At 42.0% G+C, this 22,061-nt stretch overlaps 1 protein-coding gene across 2 annotated transcripts in view; it reads right to left on the minus strand.

Annotated features, from left to right (window-relative positions):
• Positions 1-1,319: 1,319 nt before the first annotated feature.
• The window catches only part of LOC140245414 (small ribosomal subunit protein eS26-like), a 151,201-nt gene continuing 130,459 nt past the window's right edge, over positions 1,320-22,061 (minus strand). Inside the window, exons 1-4 of one of the 2 annotated variants that reach the window (XM_072324992.1) lie at positions 8,540-8,570; positions 6,100-6,277; positions 3,045-3,178; positions 1,320-1,506 (exon numbers count right to left, since the gene is read on the minus strand). In XM_072324992.1, coding sequence (XP_072181093.1) covers positions 1,465-1,506; positions 3,045-3,178; positions 6,100-6,277; positions 8,540-8,542 — 357 coding nt within the window. In that variant the 5' untranslated portion in view covers positions 8,543-8,570 and the 3' untranslated portion in view covers positions 1,320-1,464. Of the gene's footprint in view, positions 1,507-3,044; positions 3,179-6,099; positions 6,278-8,539; positions 8,571-22,061 lie in introns of those variants that run through there. The other variant, XM_072324993.1, reaches the window with a different exon arrangement.

Consider the following 22,061-nt stretch of genomic DNA (forward strand, 5'->3'; position numbering starts at 1 on the left):
GTATTGTACACTTGTTAAGCTGTATGTAAAAGGAATCATAGAGTTTTGGTCGAGACCTAACTTGAGATTACTGACATTTTTTTGATGAGATAATAAGAAACCTTTTATGAAATATGAAAGCACATGTAATTCCAAGAGGTATTTAACATTTGATGAAAATTCGTTTTGAAATGGCCGAGATATCCAAAACAGAGTGATCCAAACAAAAGGTGGGACCCACCTTTCATTACAATCGCTTTGTTTAACTTTGTTTTTGGATGTCTCTGCCATTCAAAAACCAATTTTCATCAAATAAACTTTGAATTCCTCTTAGAATGGAATGGTCTGTACTACAATGTATTTCGAAAGTGGTTCCTTGGTATCTAGCAAAAAGTTAAAAACTCAATTCTCATCTCCACCAATACTATACCATCCCTCCACAGGGGAAGTAGGAATTCATGATTCACATGCTATCATTTATAACAATTTCACTGACAAATAGGCAGCAATGGTTTTGAAAACAACTCCATATGACCAATGACACACATTATAACATAAAAACTTACAAGTACGGGCCTCTTACTGAACATGGAAACTACACACAGTGTACAGGAAGTACAGTGCACTCCCGTTACAACGAACACGGTTATAACGAAATTCCGGTTACAACGAAATCAAAATACAGGCCGCAACATTATCGGCTCTATGTATTTTTATTGTTCATTTGTTCGGTTATAATGAAATTTCAATATAACGAAAGAAAACTGCCGTTCCCGAGGACTTCATTATAACGGGAGTCCACTGTATCAATCCATTGCTCACGAGCTGCTATTCGTGAAACTTTCTTACAGATGCACACCATGTACATGTACATGAGCAATGCACACACACCCTACAAACACACACACACACACACACCACAAACACACACACATAATCACACATTTTTTGAAACATTAGAACAGATTTACCAACTTTCACACATTACAATTAGTGACGTTCCTACAGAGCAATTAAAAAGAGGAAGCTTGTGTGTTACATGTACGTGTATCTAAGTTGGTGTAACTACATGTAGTAATTCCCAAATTACAGAGGCTTTATATTCTTGCTGCTGTGTAGAGATATTCGGTTTCAGTTCAGCTTTGTGTAATCAGTTCAGTTATGTGTAATCTGCGTTCAGAAATGCATACCAACTGAACTTAACCTGATGTTTACTTTAAGCTACAATAGTGTATGTAATGATCCAACAGAGTGTATAAGCGCAGGTTGACTTTCACTGTAACTTCACCTCAACATCATAGACTACTCTACAGAACAAGAAGAAGACGTGAAGCGCGTCCTGTACTGCAATTCTCGGCAGATCACTGCCTTTAATTACAACTCATATTTTACAGACACCACAACAGAGCAGAAGTTGCCGACAATACTGACGAGAGTCCTTCAAGGATGTTTTTTTGCCTTCCCAAACGAGTCTCCAGCTCTTATTTACGATCTGCCTCCTCCCTGTCTGTTCTGCTGGCCGGGAGCCTGTGGATTAAAGACAAAACAAACAAAATAAAATAACTAGAAAAGCACTCTGAAAGCACATACCTCCGCCAAGCAGCTCATTTCCACCCATACACGCATGCTGAAAATCACCCAATTTCCCCAATACCAGTACAATAAAAGACTTTTGTTAACATCATCGGCTTCCAGCTACGCTGCCACAGTGCCTCGCCAAAGCAGAGCACATCCTTAGAGCACATATGCAAACCTCAAATAATCGCAGCCTGAACTCCTTAGTTCATTGACGCTGTTTGCAAAAAGATAAAAAGATCCTTTAAAAATCCATAAATATTAGCAGATCACTACCAAAAGATAATCATCTGTTCCCTGTGTTATTGTCAACTTTTCCTGTAAGTTTCATTCACATGCGTTCACAACTTTTTGAGTCATTTTGCTGACGGACAAATCAACACCGATGAAGTATAACCTCCTGCCCTTGTGGAGATAATAAAGCATGACGTGAGCTTTCTGTTCACTTTGCAAAATTGGCCGCACATTTGGTCACGCTCTGGAGGTGGTCTCGTTTTCTTAGTGTAAACACAAACTGGGCCAAATGCTCGGCCAATTTTAGTCTGGCTTCCAGACCCTCTGCCCGTACTATTTCGCTATTCAGGATATTAACCCCCTCAACGTCGAAAACTAGTACAGTTTAAGGTGGTTTTGTCCTGCAAAGGATTTTTCCTCCGGCAAAGGCCTCTGCCCGAATGGCGACTTTGTCACCACGGAATCCAGTTGGCAAAGGGTCTGAAAACCAGACTATATCAAACTGCGTTTGTTTACAAGCAGAGCGCCACTACAACAAAATATTGAAAGGTTTGAGTTAAAAGTGCGGCCGAGCCCGGCAGTGTAAACGGACAAAATTGCGGGGTTCGGTTGAGGCTGGGCTCGGCCACAGCTTGGCCACAGCACGGCCCAGCCCCGCACTGTAAACAGGGTCTTGGACAACCCATCCTTTCACGCATAACAATGCTACAGTCCAAACATGAGGTCTAAGTTAGTATAATAAGGGTAAGGGGGATTACTGGATATATCTATTCAGTAACAGACCCCAAAATAGAGGTGTATGTTAATGTTGGAAGTAATATGTAATTCATGTGTGTTTGTGTAGGAGTTCTCAAGGAGTTGGGAATCCCCCTTTCCTCCCATAATTATTTAAAAAAAAAAAAAAAATCACAGTGAGATTGCGTCCGTATAATAGAGAGATCCGGATAAAGGGAGGCCGGATAAGAGAGGTTCAACTGTACCTGAAGTTGAACTCTTTTGCAGTAGATTTTGCTATCAAATTGACATAAATCTACTCAGATCCTGGTTGCATGAATTTAGACAAAGACCAAGAAACCCATGCCAAACAAAGCTCTTTAGCTCTTCTGAATACAAGATTTTATGGCACAAGATGGGCTTACGAATATGAAGCACAGTCGCCACTGTTTCTGACTTTAATGCAGTGTTATCATAAACAATCTACAAACACATGAGGAGCAATGATAATTACAGGATAACCGATGAAAGTGGCAACTTACCATTCCTGGGCGGAACCTTGGTGGTGGGGTTCGGTCACGGCGCGCCTCGCGGGAGCGGTTACGCACAACTTTGGAGTGAATGGCACAGCTCACGCAGTAGTGAAGCTTAGCATACAGCTTTGGGAGGGCATACACTGCAATATAATGAGGGAGGGTGGAAGAGACAAAAAATACTATATGATAGTGTGTGTGTTGACATGAACATCACCATGTTTACAATGAAAACTGTGGAATTTGTGCAGAGGAGCTTGACCAGATCAAAATGATCTGAGAGACACTCAAGTCACTGCAATATCGTAGAACACACAGTTATCTCACCTAGAATCTCTATCAAGAGATACTGACACCAATACTGATAAGCCTCCATACACCACAATGTATCTTGCTCTGAATGTATAATCAGGTGCCATGTGGTACAATACTTGAACCTTCCAACATAGCAAAGTCCCCTGAAATGGCTCACCTCTGATGACAAAGGCTGTGCCAAGGTTCCTCATGTTCTTCCTGTGCAAAATCAACACCTTAAATTGATTTGAATGGAACAAAATTGACTACACTGGATCATCTTTTATTGTGAAGTAATATTTTTAAAATAAATTTTACAGTCTGCAGTCGCATACTGTTCTATTCTATTGCTCGCTCTGATCTATTTGTGTATGAGTGCAAGGTCATTGTAGCATCCTGCAGTACTTTCTTCATTTCAATGCTACACAAATGAAGAGTAGACTGGACAGTGATATCGTACTGATTACTTTGATTCACATTACTGCTTCTGAACTTCATCACCTTAATTTAACCCTATATCTGTCACATATGCCGTAGCCAGACTGCTCAGACATTTTGCAGTGCACAGACACAAAATTGTTGATGGCCATTTCTGATTATTATTATTGACATAAATGTGTCATGTTATACATCATTTGAAAGCTTATGGTCTAAACTTTCATTTTCCATCATAATCTGAGTGAGGGCGCACTTCAATTTTAAGTAGGACGCCCTCTTATGTCACATAATTATCAATGCAGACTTATTTCTACATGTTACCACCTCATTTTTCCATACAACATGAGCTTGCATCACAAAAAGGTGTCATAGTTGTTGTAGAGAATTTATTCAGCTTTCAGATGGTATGATTTTTTCATCAGTAGCATCGGTACTTTTCATTTTATGAACAAAAGTCTGTGGCAATTACAACCTAGATTTCACACATTTTGTGTAATTTCTGATTTTGTGATTGATGTTGGCCTGAAAGTAGACAATTCGTGTTTGTATCTTGTCAAGCTGAAAATATAAATTGAATTGTGCTTTTTTCTTTCAAATTTATATTAATCTTGTCCTATAATAATGCCATAATGATAAGATAACCTAAGGATAAAAAATGTTATTGAAAATATTCAGACTTTGGAGTGTCCATGCCTTCCAGTTGATCATCATATGCTAGTCTATGACTTTCTGCACTTTCCTTATTGAAACAGAATTAACCATCACAGCAGTCATTTTCTTCATGATAAACCTGCATTGAACTGAAGTTTCGCATAGTGACGGTTTCATCATGTAATAATAATACAGTCAAACATACCCCAACATCAAGACTGTACAGCTTCAGGCCGCCAGCAGGAAGCTACTGTAACCCTTTTGCTCCCTACACCTGCCCCGCTGGCCCCGGCTAACTAGAGACCCATTGCACTGCTGTTAGTGCTGAGTAAACAGTTGCAACTGCTGCACCGAATGTGCAGTGTTCATCTATTCTTCAGATCATTTATGAGGCCGATATTACTGAAACTATACCCCTTCACAGAATTCAGAGATGTTGAAATCCCTAATCTGAATGTTTTCACTTCATGTTTTACTATTTTGACTTAGATAAAATAGATGAAAATTGACCCACGTGTACAATCTTTTCATTGCTCGCGGCGATCTCTACTACAGTCCCACATATACAGATTCGTGTAAGTTCTCCACACATGGCACAACTGTACACAAAACATTGCAGTCTGAATGCAAATGAACATGGGCGGGGCCACCACAATTTCTTGGACTTTGAGAAAGCTGTCCTGATTGGTTGAAGGTGGGGAAGCTTTTTTCACGCTGGAAATCGTTTCCTTACACTGTCAGCCAATCACAAATGAGTTTATAGAGTGGTAGTGTCATAGCCTTTGAAGTAATCTGTCAATCAAAATAGGGCCGATAATATCGGCCGAAGCATTTCTATTGCAATTTTTGGGCCGATTTAATCGGCCCGTGACAGAGATAGGGTTAAACATGAAAGGCATTATTACTAATTTACTGCTCCCCAATTGGGACAGATAATAAAAAATTCAGCTGTAAGCAATGCATCAGGTCCCAATCTGAAACTTCTTTGAAATTAGAAAACATGCAAAAACAACAATATCACTTCCAAAAGTTGAAAATGAGGGCACACTATTCAAACAGGAAGTTTATCCTATAGAACAATTGGTGGGCTACAGGTAAAATCAAAACAATGCAAAAGAAAAACAGCAGCTCTCGACAATAATTTGAGCCTACTCAGATGAAGACCAAAGATGTTATGGCAAATTCATCAAAAGTCGACCAACATGGTTACCCACTCAGACTTGCTAAAAATGTAATCCATATTTTGTTTCTGTCAGTGTGTGACTGCCATGGCTTATGATCAAACTTTTTCTTCAAAGAACTACTTGGTAACTCTGCCAGAGAAATGTCATGGCATCATTCTTACACGTAAGAGGGTGCCGATATCTTCATCAGAAATAAGCGACACATTTCCATCATTTTTACATGATTGCTATTATAGAAACATCAAAGCTACAACTACATTTAAACATTCAAAAGAATGTCATCATGTGTTTGAAGAAACAAAGGCATCAAAGTGTAACCGAACCTATCAATCTACACGTGTCTGACTCTAACCAGATTGTCACTGATCTCAGTATGTTGACTTTGATATTGGGCCAACAGCCAGTCATACCACACAACTTTCTCCCAGGGCTAATATTTCCCCCATCTATGTCGACGCTCCAATCACAATCAATTAATTATCAAGTCTTTTTCTTACCCTCATACACGCTGGCTTCCTGGATGTCACGGATGGCGGCCGCCTCCACGATATTCCTGATGACGAACTTCTTGATGGCCTTGTCCTTCGGGACGCAGCGGGCACAGTTGGTGCAGCGGACTGGCCGCACGTGGCCACGTCCCTTCTTGCTGCGTCCGTTGTTGCGGCGCTTTTGAGTCTGGATACAAGCAGGGAAACAGAGACATAGTAATCAGCAAAATCAATTATTTTGGCCCATTTGCAGAATACATCACCTCTCCCTTTAAAAAACAAATAAAAAAGAACACAAAATGTTTGGTTACCACCAAGTCCAGTTACACAACTTTATACAGTCTATTCCTAACGATGACATGATAATAGACTCCTTTATCGGTACCATATCTACAGAATCAGTGACATCAGGGCCACCACAAAGAAGACTTGGTAATGACCTGCTAAGTTACCGAGTACTAGAAAAAAGCAATTTCAGTCATTAGAAATCGATGTTCTGGTCAGCATTGGTTAGCTCGTCAGTATTCCTTTTCCCATCAAACATTTAGATTTTGTGAATGCAGTAGAAACATAAAAACTCAACACTCATCAGTGTGTTGAGTCTAATCTGCTAGTGCTACATTGGACCTGTACAGAACAACAACATGAATCAATTGAAATTGAAATCAACACTTCCTGATCCTGTAAACCACAAATGTTGTACGAATTCAGGCAAAGAAAGGGTTCAGTGATGTTCGACTTTGAAACTAAAAATATTCATTCTGTGTGTTTCTAATACAGTTCACACAGCCCAGTTCAGTTTCAAGAGCGAAGTTGGGATATCTGCTTGGATTGAAACTGCATTAGATTTAATATCTCGTGCATGTACATTCTACCAATAGTATACTAAAATTCATATTGCTACATAATTCTACTTGTCGACTTGTCTTGCATCTTAGTGGTCACGGGCCAATAATATTATTATGAAGATATAGGGTTGTGTACTGTAGACAGGATATCTAGCTAGAGTAGATAGATTCCACAGCTCTGTACAGTAATTTTTTGTTCAGTAGAAATAGAGTAAAACCCCCAGTTTTCTGCCACCCTCCAGAATCTGGTCCGGACACTTTATCACTTATCACAAGCCAGCAAATTCTGTTGTCTCAACACACACATACTGTATCACATCATTTCACATACTGGCACTGTCGCTCACAACAGGAAAGTGAATTAGTCACCTCCAAAGATTTCACTAAAATCCAAAATATCGCCGTCAAAAAATGCAGAATTGGCACTTTTCTAAAGCGCACAAGAATTCAGTCCTGGGTTAAGAATCAGGGTCGCCAAAAAAGTGCTAAAAATCAGGAAATACGCCGTTTTGTTGCAAGATTTCTTCGTGTAACACAAGCTCAGAGTGTGATGGTATCCTCAAAAATACAAAAGAATAACAAAATCTGCACATGTTGATGCAGTGACTAGATGTACAGGGGTTGAATGCAAGCGCCGACTCACCAGAACCCAGACACCAACGGGCACTGCAATGTTCCAGATGCAACCTTGCAGCAACAAGGTATGGCACAGCGCATTTTTCAGCGGCCTTGTACGCCCATTCGACAATGACAATGAATGCGCATAGCACGCGTCCAGATTCTGGAGAGGCCGCACAGATTCTGGGGGATTAGACACCCTCTAGGCCCTATCAAATTGAAAATATTTTGGGATTCTGTGAAATTTCATGATGCAGAACCTAATAATTCACAGAATCAATATTAAGATAATGTACATAGGCTATCTACATTGTTCTTGATTTCATTTTGTATGATTCGAGTTAAACAAATCTAGCAGAAAAGCTGAAAGTGTCCGAAAACTGGTCATTTTACTCTAGAGTCTAACCCATTAACACTCTAACGGTTAGAAATGAAGTGTGCTTTTCCTGGCCTGGCTCTGGCTCGCTCTCTACTGGCAACAAACATTCATGACAAACATCTGATCTGTATCGACTATTTGGACAAGGTGGGACCGTAATGATATTGTCGAGATGAAACGTGTGAGAATATCCTTAATGTTCAATAGATCCCTAACTGGTGTTAGATTAATGGTCGAGAAATTAACGCTCCGTACGTAGCTCTAGCACGAACCAACGAGTAAGTCGTGCGTAACTGCCGCCTTCTAACACAGTCATTGCGTTGATTGTCTACGACCCACGTTATGGCTGCACGAGCTCCCCGCGCTGCGCACATGCAGCATGCAGGGCATGCAGGGAGTGACAAATTCTGTCACCGCTCGGGTCTATTTGAGCACACTTTGTCATACGCTAGGCTCAGAAACACAGAATGAGTGATTATTTTTACTATTACATCACTTTCCTTCAACGTTAATAGTTACATTTATTTGCTATATAAGTGATAAAATACTTTATTAACGCCACATTAAGTGTAAAATCGTTGCAGTTGCCGTCTCTGCTTATTACCATTATGAACGCTGTGGACCAAAGAGATTGATTTCCGGTTAGGGTCGAAGTTCGCGAGCTTACATGAAATGTCGCCCTCTTTTGACCAATAAAGAGTAACGTGTCCCGGTACGAATATTGTGTTAGTATTCGGCCGTCAGATGGTAAAACGGTCTATCTCGAAAATTGCTGTTCTGAGAAAAATGACTTTAAAGTTTAGAGGTTTGAGCTTTTTTACGAGATGGGTATAATGCATTTTTAGCAATGGGACAAGAAGAAGCATATCAAACACTGATAACTGAAGAATTTTGTGCTTATTTGGGGTTTTAATTATAAAATAAATGAGATTTTTGTGCAGATAGACTGTTTAACCACAGCACATGTATACACTCCGCTACACATCATAAGATGGTAAAATGGTCTATCTTCTAGATAGACCACAAACACTATTGCCATACTATGGTAAAATGGTCTATCTTTTAGTTAGACCATTTTACCGTTTTATCTTGTGGTTTTAAAGTGGTCTTTCTTCCCAGATGAAAGTTTTGCAAAAATACTGAAGTTTAGCGTACGGCCGGATGTCAAGCGCGTTTTTGCCGAAAACTGCCTTTTTTAGCCAAAAATTTGAAAGAATATCAAAAAATCAAGATTTTTACTTTTTTATCGAAAAAATTAATAGTTTATAAGTACCTTTTAAACTAGAAATGTGTTATCTTCCATTTCAAGTGTAGAACCTAACTAATATACATTTGAAAGTAGACTATTACACGCACATATATGGCGCAATGAAACATAAAACCGTTATTTCTAATATGCAGAATCTACCAATATTTCAAAGTTGTTTTTTTTAAACTACCGAAATCAGTCTATTCAAACGTTTTTATTTGTTCGAAATATAATTTATGTTCTGATATCTTATGCAGCAAAGAAATTATAAGATAAGGCGAAAGATAACTCGTTTTATGTTATCCTAAATGGGACAATGTATTTTTTACTGGACGCGCATTTTGAATGGAAAATCGAATGCATAGCGTAGGCCCATATATATTGTACATGGTATAGTGCGTGTAGGTATACTTATCTTACATAATCGGCAAAGTCAATGGACAGGTTGGATAGCTGACTGCAAAAACCCTTTGTGAGACCTTGATATGACTGAAATGTGCTTATTTGCCAGAAAAAAAAAAATACAAAGAGGGCTGGTCAGTAATGTTGTTACCATGGCAACTGATCATTTAGGTCACTCCCAGAAACTTTCAAATATTCATGATTTTAAAACGTAGAAGTGTTGAAACATGTTTTTGTATGTGTGTGTGAGAAATGTATTAATCTATCTAATCTGTTTAACAATGAAACCTGCTTATACCAGTTATATATAGATTGCTTACTATGTTTGGAAATGGTTGTCATGGAAACCGTGATAACAAATCACGTTTTACTTGGCAAAATTACGGTACCAAATCTCCCATCCTGCATACTCAACCTCCCCCTCCCCCCCCCCCCCCCCCCGAGAAGCTTGGGAATTCATGGTTATCAATACAATGCTATATAGTTTGCATTCTCGGGCCCTGAAAGGGATAGGCACGAAAGCACTTTTACATTTGTAATGTTCTAAGGCGAGGTGTTTGCATTTTATTTTGATCTATCCTCCCGCAGAAGACTTACTAAATGTTTCTTTTATGATGATTGATTGTTTACATGAGCGTTGTTTGGAACGCACAATTATTCGGCGACATAAGAATATCATATATGTATCCTAGATATTTGTGTGAAATAATAAGGCAAATATCACCCTCAAAAAAAAAAGAAAACAAGTAAAAAGGAAGTAGAAATGAAATGCGAACAATGCAATAACAGCCTCATTTCCCCTTCCCATCATTAAGTCGGTTAAATCATCGAGTCTATAATATTTATCCTTGGCCAAGATCTATGACCTTGGAGCAGACATGTAACAAATGGTTTGTTTGCAATTCGATTGTTTGTTTGTTTGTTTTTTGCGTGTGTGTTCTATATTGTCACATCTTTGTGATTAAAAAAAAAAATCATTTCAGTTATCATAAACACTCTAAATTCCCAGTCAACCAACAAAACGTATTACACAATGTGCACACGCTCGCAACCATCGTCTCAAACTGCGTTTACGGACATATCAACACACAATGAAATACAGTAAACACTAAACGAAGCAATTTCTTTCTTTTTTTTTTAATAATGATTTGCCATCAGCGCACATTTACTAGAAAAGCAGCACTTTGACATCTATGTTGTTGGTTATCAAAATGCTTTTTATCTATTTCGTTTTGGAAGGTAAAGAACCTCAGTCTCGATTTGTGGACATCTAAAAACAAAAACAAAAATTCCATCTGAAAGCAATCTTCTTAAATGAAAGAATGAGTCCTCAGTGATTTTTTTTTATCATGAACAAATGTCTGTGACATACATCCAAAGACTTTGAAAATCAACAATACAAATTGCACTGACTACATTAACTGCATTGATAAACTCTATTTTATCATGTGTCCACCATCACAAACGTTACACCAGTTAGAAAAACAAAATTTTCTCTTTAGGCGATATTTCAATATCTCTATCTTTTTCACAGTTTCTGGTTACATATCCTAGCTAATTATGACTGTACGCTGTTGCATTGAACTTTCGTCACTGTATAACTAAATTAGAATGGTGACTGCCAAAATTTTAAAATTCTACCTTTAGTCTGATATTATTTTTGTGTTCTGCAGACCAGTGCCATAAGATATCTGTACTGAGCATTCGTCTCTCAGTGAAGAAAAAAAAAATCACCTCTCCAAAACATGTGGGTAATGCTTCCCTCTAATACTTTCCCTTATCCCAAGTACCAGAATACATTGCTGGGGCCCTGAATAGCTAACATAAATTATATCATAGTATTACTAACATCATGACAATTATGGCACATGTGAAAAAAAAAAAACAACTGGAAAAACATACATCTTGACCAGATCATATTCTTTTCACTACTTCTTGTACTTGGTGTTTGGGCTGGAACCTTTTACTGATGTCTTTTATATCTTAAACTAGAAAAAAAAAATGCTCTGTGCTATTTCCTTTCAGATTCAGCAACTGTTCCTTTGTGAAATTTTCTCTTTTTAAGCACTTTAATGTGCAGGTTTTTTTTTCTGACCAACATGTCATATATTTTCCTCCATCTGATGAAGAAAGACAAAGTTCACTTCCCTTTTGTTGACCCCCCCCCCCCCCAAAAAAAAAAAGACATTCCAATCTGGCAGACCTCTACTCTAGAGACTAGTATTAATTAGTGCTAACGTTCAGAGCTAATGTTAGGATATTCTATTCAGATCAAGATCTAGAAATGTTAGATTTAACGTGAACTCTTACTTTTATGGAGCAAAGTTAGCCTAACGTTAGATGTATAATAATATGTAGGCCTATCATTTATGCATAGATTTTAGAACCTCAAGAGGGTCTAGATATCTAAACCTAGGTCTATCTAACGGTAGGCTGGGTCTTACAATAAAACTGCCATTATATACTAGCGTAAGGTTACTAGAAACCTCTAACGTTAGGTAGAATCAGTGGCCCAGATTTTGACTAGACGCCAGATATTTCTACTTAAGACTCGTTAGATTTTATGATAATTATACAGCAGGTCTAACTAGGGTTAGTACTGTATTTGATTAGACTCTAAACGTTAGTAATAGTAGATCTAGCGTTAGAGCACTACGCTATACCGTACCTTCTGTATAGACTATGCACAGTCTCTTGCCTTGGACCTGGCTCTAACGTTAGCCCTACAAATACAGTGTACATCTAACGTTAATAGTAGGCCTAATAGGGTGGGCCTGTACTGTCTACGGTATACAACTGCTAATGTTCTAACGTTAGGTGTTAAGTTCATTGTGATTAAGGCCTAACGGTTAGCTCGATTGAATAATTGTTTTGGCATAACACTTAACACCAACAGGCGTAGAGCCCTAATTCACCTAACAGTTAACACATTCTAACCCCTAACGATAGCTAATGTCCAGAGTTAAAGAGAGTGTAATCGTTAGATCACATAGACCTAACGTTAGACGAGGATTCAGTCTAACTGCATGTGATGAGGCCATAGATTAGAAACCTTAGATCGAACACGACACCTAAATCTAGACGTAAACCTCAAGCAAGGCCTCTTTTCGCACCGTGTCAAGACGTGCCTTACGGAATAATCGGTGTTCCACACCGCCGGCACGGTCGGGTGGCGGCCCGGGGGTTGGTAGGCATGCCCGCTGGATCGGTGCGAAATGCAGTCATAAGGCATCGGCCTAATACTGTGACGGTTTTTGAAATAAGAATAATGCTGCATACGATTATGTTGTACGTGTACCACTATTCACCTATATTCGCCATGTGTATAATGCTGCATACGATTATGTTGTACGTGTACCACTATTCACCTATATTCGCCATGTGTATTCACGAACCCTGTTTGACCCCTTCGATGTGATTGTTAAATGCTGACACCATCATGTTTCGAACTGCTATGCTGACACCATCATGTTTCGAACTGCTACAGTTTCATCTAATAAAGGCATCCCTGATCCGATTCTCCATCCATAGAACTAGTTCGGCCCGATACCAAATAGCTGGTCCAGTTGCATACTCACTAGATCGGTCCGCCCTGATTCTAAAACTGCCCTTTCTCGACCAAGCTTGAATGTAGACCAGACCGACTTGATCTCAGAAAGATATAGGTCATGACCCAGTTTTACATCCACGCGCCTCTGCCTTCTTTGAGAATCTGGATGACCCAGTTACACATCGTTCGCATGGTAACTGGATCGCCCAGCTTTATGGCACGCGACATCCCCAGATCGTATATAAACGTCTGTTTTGGTAATTACGGGAGGAGAAGAGAAGAGAAAAAGATTCCCTTTGCGCTTTGCTTTTACGAGACTGGACTAGGAGTTAGTAGTTCGAGACCGCACGATGTGTTAGCCCTTTTAATGTCTCGCTGTTACATAATTATGTGATGTTGTTTTGACGCTCGTCTTTTCAGTATACGTGATGTCTTCTTTTAATAAAATACGAATAAAGTGAACTCGATACTTCTCTTGTTATTAATTCAACTCTCTTCTACGACGAATTGTATGGGATATGCGTGTGCGTGAAATGACAATTTGAACCCTCGCCATCCATGACATGCATCCACAACTCTCATCACGAACGCACCCAGAAAATTCGTCGCAATGGTGTCAGGAGTGGGATTAGCGATCTTTAACACGTGTCTCAATTGTGCTATTTGATGGATTGACTGACGAGCAATAATATAGTTATTAATTGAATGGACTGCTCCACCTCCAAATTGATTCAGCGAATATTTGTTGGCATTGTTTTCCGCGAACTCATACCATTTATGAAGGAGCAGATTGCGACCATAACAATCTGAATTTCGATTTGATACGGAGAACTATTTAGTCGATTAATCTACAATGTCTACCAGACCTAAGAGGAAAGCAGAGCTCCAGCGTGAGCTCAGACATTTGCAAGACGAATTGGATGCCGCAAGACGGGAGCTGCATGAACTAAAAGACACCATTCGCCATGACTGCGATGACGAGGAGGTGGTGGTCGCACCACAGCACGACTACGCGGGAAAGATGGACGTACAGCTGCCACAGCAAGATTCATTCGACGGATCGAGGCCGTGGAGCAGTTTTGTGGCCTCGTTTACTAATTTAGCTGCCGCCTGTGGTTGGGATGACCACGAAAAACGATTCAGACTGTTGGCATGTCTGCGAGGAGACGCAGCAGACTACGCCTATCAGCAGCTACCCGACGACGTTGTGAATGACTATGGGAGGTTGACAAACGCATTGGCTGACCGATTTGCGGCGAGAAGGACCCCGGCAACGTTCATCGCGCAGCTCGAGTCGCGACGGTTGGCACCACGGGAGTCGCTCGTCGATTTCGCAGCCGACATAAAGAAACTAACCACGTTTGGATATCCAACCGCCGACGTCGCGACAATAGAGAGCATCGCGACCAGGCACTTCTTACGCGGCCTGGGGGATAACCAAATGACTTTAACAATTGGTATGCAGGAGCCGCAAACGCTGCAAGAGGCACGAGACATTACCGAGAGGTACCTCAGCCTCAGGGAGGAAACGGCCAGGAGGCCTATTCGTTCGATCTCCACTTCGAATTCGGTATCAGACGTGGTCACCGAAGATCGTTTTCTTTCGTTTGAAAAGCGAGTGATGGAAACGATTGAGAGGAGGTTGAATGCCCTCACGGAAAAGGGAGGCTCGGGTCGTGATCGCAATGGTGGCCAAAGGAGCAATCGGGATCGTAGTGGCGGTGGACGTTGCTATGAATGTAACAAAGAGGGACACTTCGCGAGGCAGTGCCCGATTAGATACCAGCGGTATGAAAGACAGGCGCAACAACCACGGTCGGAATATCAACAGTGGCTGCCTCCTAATACCTCATTTCAACAGTGGCAGCAACCCCAGCAACAACAATCCTGGCAACAGCACTGGCAACCACCTCAACAACAACAACAGTGGCACTCACCGCCGCCACCACTACCTCAGCCGTCACAACAGCGGGACATGCCACCATCGAACGCTCAGGATCAACCGACATTGAATCGTGCTTCTCAATCGGGAAACTAAGCGGGGCCGAAACCGTCGACCAGGGACCGGCCCTCCCTTTTCCACCAATTGAAATTATTAGGATAAGCGAACGCTCTGGAGTGTCTGCTAGCATTAATTCAATTTTAAATGGTGCAAATACACGATTACTGGTCGATTCAGGAGCCGCCGCCACTGTAATTTCCCCAAAATTACTTGCTGCCATGCCTGAAGAAACTCGCCCGAAGTTGCGACAATTGACTGAAAATGTACAACTCCAGGCAGCAGACAGCGGACTGCTCACTGTGTATGGGGAAGTTGACATTGATATTAGTTTAGAATCTGATGTTTTTCCATGGTATGCATACGTCGCCGATATCCCTGACGATGGATTGATAGGCTTTGATTTTCTTCATCACTATGACTGTGTTCTCGAAGCTCGGCGAGGACTTCGCATTGGCAAAAGACTGTATGAAACTGCTGTAAATAGAGAATTTAACATGTGTACTGTGTATGTTAAGTCTGATACCATAATACCGGCGAATTGTGAATACATTGTTAGTGGAACTGCTGAAAACTTCGAGTTTGATTGTGACAACCCGCTTGGAGTGATTGAGCCTATTCAAATTGATGCGCTGCCACTCCATGTTGCCCATTCCGTGGTCGATGTCGCCCGTATGCGCGCTGGTAGTGGTATTCCAGTAAGAGTTGCGAATATAAACGATGATGATGTACAACTTTTCGCCGGAACGAGGATAGCATTCATTCAGCCCGTCGTTTCTATTGTGGATGTCGCTGAAGACTTTGAAAACAGTGATTCATCACCCACGACTTCGACCCCGATCCGCAGTTTAAGGTCTGGTGACCAAACGAACTTCGACAGCTGGTCGGATGAGCTCAAGGATCTGTACACTCGTAGTTGTAAAGGACTTGACATCGGCGAGCGTCAACGACTTGCTGCACTGTTGGACAAACATAGGAAATCATTTGCGATGTCGGCCGACGATCACGGTCGCACTTCGATCGTTCGACATGCAATAGATACTGGTGATGCAGCACCCATCAAACAACGACCGCGTCGACCACCAAGGGCCTTCGAAGGGGAGGAAGAGCAGATTATCGCGGACCAGTTGAAATCAGGAGTTATTCGTGAGTCATCGAGCCCGTGGTCGAGTCCACTGGTGTATGTGAAAAAGAAAGACGGGACTACGAGGCAGTGCGTAGATTACCGGAAACTAAACGAAGTCACAAAGAAAGACGCATACCCGTTACCTCGAATGGAAGACTGTTTAGATTGTCTTGGTGGTTCTCATGTTTTCTCGACACTTGATCTCCAGTCTGGTTTTTGGCAGATCGAGATCGAGGAAGAGGATCGCCAGAAAACAGCATTCAGCACCCGAAACGGACACTACGAATATGTGACAATGCCATTTGGCTTGTGTAACGCGCCAAGTACGTTTGAACGAGCGATGGAATTACTCATGAAAGGCCTCCAGTGGAAGACGCTGATATTTTATCTCGATGACATCATTGTCATGGCCCCATCCTTCGACGACCACCTGATTCGACTAGACGAAGTTTTGTCGCGATTATCTGCAGCAGGCCTTAAACTGAAGCCCAGCAAGTGCAGTTTATTTCGCCAAGAGGTTGCTTACCTGGGACATATTGTGAGCAAAAGTGGAATCAGACCCGACCCTGACAAAATTCGTCGAATCAAAAGCTGGGCGACGCCGACGTCGATCACGGACGTCAGGTCGTTTCTCGGACTTTGCTCATATTATCGGCGATTTATTCGCGGATTTTCATCAATAGCGGCCCCTTTGAACAAATTGCTTGAGAAATCGAACAGATTTGAATGGGACGACGATTGTGATCGGGCCTTCAACGATCTCAAAACGACACTCGTCAGTGATAGCGTGATGGCCTACCCCCGGGATAGCGGATTATTCATTCTGGACACAGATGCTTCCGCGACCGGCATTGGTGCTGTTTTGTCCCAAATGCAGTGGGATGAAACGAGCCAAACGGAAGTCGAGCGACCTATTGCCTACGCTAGTCGAACTCTTACCCGATCCCAACGACGATATTGTACTACACGGAGAGAATTGCTTGCAGTGGTTTCATTTGTTCGTCATTTTCGCCACTATCTGCTCGGACGCAAATTTCTTATTCGAACAGACCACTCATCATTGCGGTGGATAATGTCGTTTAGAGAGCCCACAGATCAGATGGCGCGCTGGTTAGAGATCCTGTCACAGTTCGACTTCGACATCGAACACCGAGCGGGCAAAAAACACGGAAATGCGGACTCATTATCGCGTATGCCGTGTGACCCTGATTCATGCGACTGTTACGACGGGTGTACTATCTTGTCAGATTTGCCATGTGGAGGCTGCACAACATGTCATCGACGACATCGAGAATGGTCCGACTTCTTTAGTGTCGATGACGTCATCCCGTTGTCATCAAAGAGTGTGAAGACCATTCACACGAATAAACCCGGAAGTGATAATGTCAGTCGAACCTACTCTGCCAAAGTTAACTGTTGTGCCGACATGATCTTTTATGCCGGCTCCGTCATCGTTTTTCTTCTTGGACTGTTATCATATAATTTAAATAACTTGCGCATTGGATTGTGTAGTGCTATTGTGTGCCTAAGTTTGAGCCTCGCAGTTGTGATTAGGGGAACGAGTGATGCATTTTCGTTTTTGAGCAGGGGACATTGGCCTACCCCGGGATTTCTGAGTTTACGTGTGAAGAAATGTGCATCGATATCGCGAGTGAAGGCACGAATAAGTCGCAAGAACGCTGTCGACATCGCAAAGAATGACTCTCTGTCCTGCGTCTCCGAAACAGGCGCCGTCGCTGGAGATTTCTCCGGGCCGCAGGGACAATTTCTATGCAATATCGAACGCAATGAAATGATAACCAAGCAGAAGAACGATCCCGACATCGGAATTATCTACGAGTGGCTGGTCGAGTCAGCAGACAGACCTGATCGAAGCCGGGTTCACGACAAAAGTCCAGCAGTGCGTAATTTGTGGTTACTGTGGAAACAACTACAGATAATTGATGGAGTACTGTATAAGCGGAATTATACGAACAACAGGCTGACAACGAGTTTACAGCTCGTCGTCCCGGCAAGTCTTCGTGATGAAGTCATGAAGGCCAACCATTCCTCAAAAATGTCTGGCCACCTGGGAATTAAGAAAACTTTGAGCAAAACATCACGAGGTTTCTACTGGTTTAACATGAAGCAGTCAGTGAAATTATATTTGGCTAACTGCGTATCGTGTGGAGCGAGGAAGAAGCCGACGACCAAACCACGAGCTCCACTCGGAGAATACACGCCTGGGTCGCCGATGGATCGCGTCGCAATGGACATATTAGGCCCATTTCCGACCAGTGCGAAAGGGAACCGATACGTACTCGTCATTGGTGATATGTTTACCAAGTGGACAGAGGCCTACGCCATCGCGGACCAGACAGCCCCGACAATCGCGAACGCGATCGTACATGAGTTTATAGCTAGATTTGGAACGCCCTTAGAGATCCACACGGACCAAGGGAGAAACTTCGAATCCGACCTCATGCACGAGCTTTGCCGACTTCTCGAGATTACCAAAACACGCACTAGCCCTTACAGACCTAATTCGAACGGGATGATCGAACGGTTTAACAAGACGCTTGTCGACATGATTACGGCGTTCGTCGACAAGAAACAGACGAATTGGGACGAAAACCTATCCCTCCTTACGTCAGCGTATCGCAGCACCGAGCACGAATCAACCCGATTTTCTCCGAATTTTCTTATGCTCGGTCGTGAGGTCCGAACGCCAATCGAGGTCGCCATGGGGATAGGACAGCCAGATGACGACAACGGTGGTCATCTCCCTAACGAACACGCAGTTGGATTAGTCTCCGCGATGACCGACGCATCGAAATTAGCTAGGGACTACCTCGGAAAAGCACGGGAACGACAGAAAAACGACTATGATGCTAGGATTTCTATCAATAACTTCAAAGTGGGTGACTTTGTTTATTATGTGGATTCTACACGAAAGAAAGGACTGTCGCCTAAACTTAATCCACATAAATTTGTTGGTCCATGTGTCGTTGTCCGAATTCATAACGACGTCAACTTCGAAATTCGGACAAGTGCCAAATGTAAGGGGAAAACGTTGCATCATGACAGACTTAAACCATATATTAATAACGACATACCACAGTGGGCAATGAATTTGTCGCAAAGAGTGAAAATTTTGGACCCAAACATGCGACAGACTGGAACTCAGACTAATGTGAAGGACATACTGACCCCAAGAAGATCAACTCGAACCCGCTGCCCCCCTGACCGTTTTGGTCACTCTTTATAATGTCACAGCCGGAATAAGACAGAAATCGTTCGCTCTCGCTCTCTCTTTCTCAACGCAATCAGCTACCGTTTTGTATTTTTACCAGCCCATTCATTTCTGGAATCTTTTATTCCATCACCGTTTTGGGCACGAATGTGTTGAAGCTTTCTTTTTTTTTAAGCCATAATGGATGTGAGCGAATTCATCTCTAAACTAGTCTCCTCCGAGATGCCGCCGACACCACTAGCTCCATCAAGACCGGCTGCGACGCCCCCATCGAACTTAAGAACACCAGCGGCGACCTCCACAACGGCTTTCTCGCCGATTTCGGAAGCGGGCGATGATGCCACCGGGTACGATTTTAATCCGGACCCCCTTCCTGACCCACCCCCACCGGTTTCAGCTTTTGTACCCACCGCCCCCAATAGACATGTCCCCCAACGGCCCCAGCCAAATCTAAGCCATGTCATGGAAGCCATCGCCGAAATGGAAAGTAAAATAACGCGGCGGATAGAGAAAGTGGCAGCCGATGTCGACGATCTCCGTCGGAACTTCGAGGTCCTAGGCGCCACCGTTCACCGGGGCTCGCTCGAGTCAAGGCTCTGCGCTGAAAAGCTAAACAACAACCTTCGGTCCGGATTTAGCCACGTCTCTGGTTTGGTGGTAAACGAGAAGCGAGCCATCAAAAGAGCAGCCTCTACGCTTCAGTGTCTTCTTGACCCACCCCCCGAGAAGGCTATGAGGTCGTCCATGACGACAGCGGTCCCGACGACAACTCCCCCTTCGACGACGGTTCCAGTCACGGCAACAGCCGGGACGCCATTGCTTGACGAAATGGAGTAATTCAAATCATCGGACTCATGGGCGATTTTTTTTGTTCTTTTAATATCCACGAGGAAACTCTAAAGGGAAAATATAATTATAACCATCGTTTGTTTGTTCTACTCTGATGTTCGAAGTTGGATTATACTTCATTCGAGAACTGACTCGTGATCATGATCCCAATTGGTTCGGAACATTGAATTTGTTTCGAGTGAGAAACATCACTTTTGGACAATGAACTCATGCATGTTGACCAAAAGGGACAAATAATGACTTTGTGCATTTTATCATGTTTACCTGAAACGTGGAATGTTTATGCACTCATTTTGGAGATTAACATGTTTGTTTTAATGATTATACGTTGTTCGCCCACACATTGCAGATGTTATTTTCTATTGTATGCACTATGTCTTTATGTTGATTTGCATGTAGTAACGGTTATTTGCTCAAGATTTTATCAGTGCCTATAATATTTTGCTGCAAGTGACAGATCTACATACTTTTTCTTGTCATTTTTTTTTGTTTCCGAAAATCGAAAGAAGAAACGACTCAATTGGCTTTCTCGTATGCATTTTCAGCAAAACTGTGCTATGCTGCATCTGCCGAAATCTTGCGGAAAGGGAAAATCCAAAATCATCCAATTAAGTGTGGATGGAAACGGTATTTTCGTCCATCCATGTTTGCGCACGTTATCTTGAATATTTCTTTCCCCCCCCCCCCCACTCTCTCCAATTTTCTGCCCCTTTGCTGTCCTATCTTCTCTCCTTTCCACTATAATCTATAATCCTACTATATTTCATATACCGATGCGGGGTTATACGAATTGTTTGTTTTGTTTAAAAATTTGTTTTGCTATCATCGCTTTTGATTGTCGAATCATGATAAGTCATTAATTTTGCATTATGAACGAAGCCAATCATTTTTTAACCTATGTATTCTGCCTTTTGTGTTTACATGTTTTTGTTGCTGTTACTAATGTTAGTCCGTTAGTCAAGATTTTAATGTGAAAAAAAAAATGGTAATCGCTATAAAAAAAAAACCGGACAAATTGCAGATTGGTTCAAATCGTGAATGGTTTGTTTTGCTCGTGTTTGTTATGTTTTCGAGCACATTTATTCTTGTTTGTTAACTACAAAATGGATAAAGTTTGATATGTGTCGTCATGTGTACTTTTAAGTTTGTATTTTGTCCGTTTTACATATTTTATTTTGCGTTGAAACTTTCGTGGTGGAAACTTTCATTTTTGTTCACTTCCAGAGGCGAAATTCATATGTGTCCTTACTACGTTGTCTTGACCACGTATTTTTTTTTTTCTCTTTCAGACACCCATGATTTATCGCCCCACGCCATTACACAGGTGGCCCGGGCAGGGTGAAATGTAGGCAACGTTATGTCATTTGCGAGAGGCTGAGCCTTGAATCGCACTCCCAACACTTGAGATAGGCTAAAGCGCAGAGTCCGACATTCCTTAAAGACACCCAGTCGCGAGGATACATGGACATATTTCAGCCGCGGGCGGCAGCACGTAAACTCGCTTCCGAAGTTGCTACGAAGCGAAATGTGTGTGTGCGCAAGACATCCCTAAAGCAATGTATCGCGCTATAGTATCTCGTTTGCTCGCTTGATTGATCTGAGCGCGGGGAGTACGTTTTGTGTAATGTGAATTGAATGTATGGTATACAGTATGTACTGTGTGATGCAATGTTCGCATGAGCTATAGTAGCTAGCTGCCTATACTTGTACGACTACAGT

The sequence above is a fragment of the Diadema setosum genome, chromosome 22 (genome assembly GCF_964275005.1).
Source record: "Diadema setosum chromosome 22, eeDiaSeto1, whole genome shotgun sequence".
Classification (NCBI taxonomy): Eukaryota; Metazoa; Echinodermata; class Echinoidea; order Diadematoida; family Diadematidae; genus Diadema; species Diadema setosum.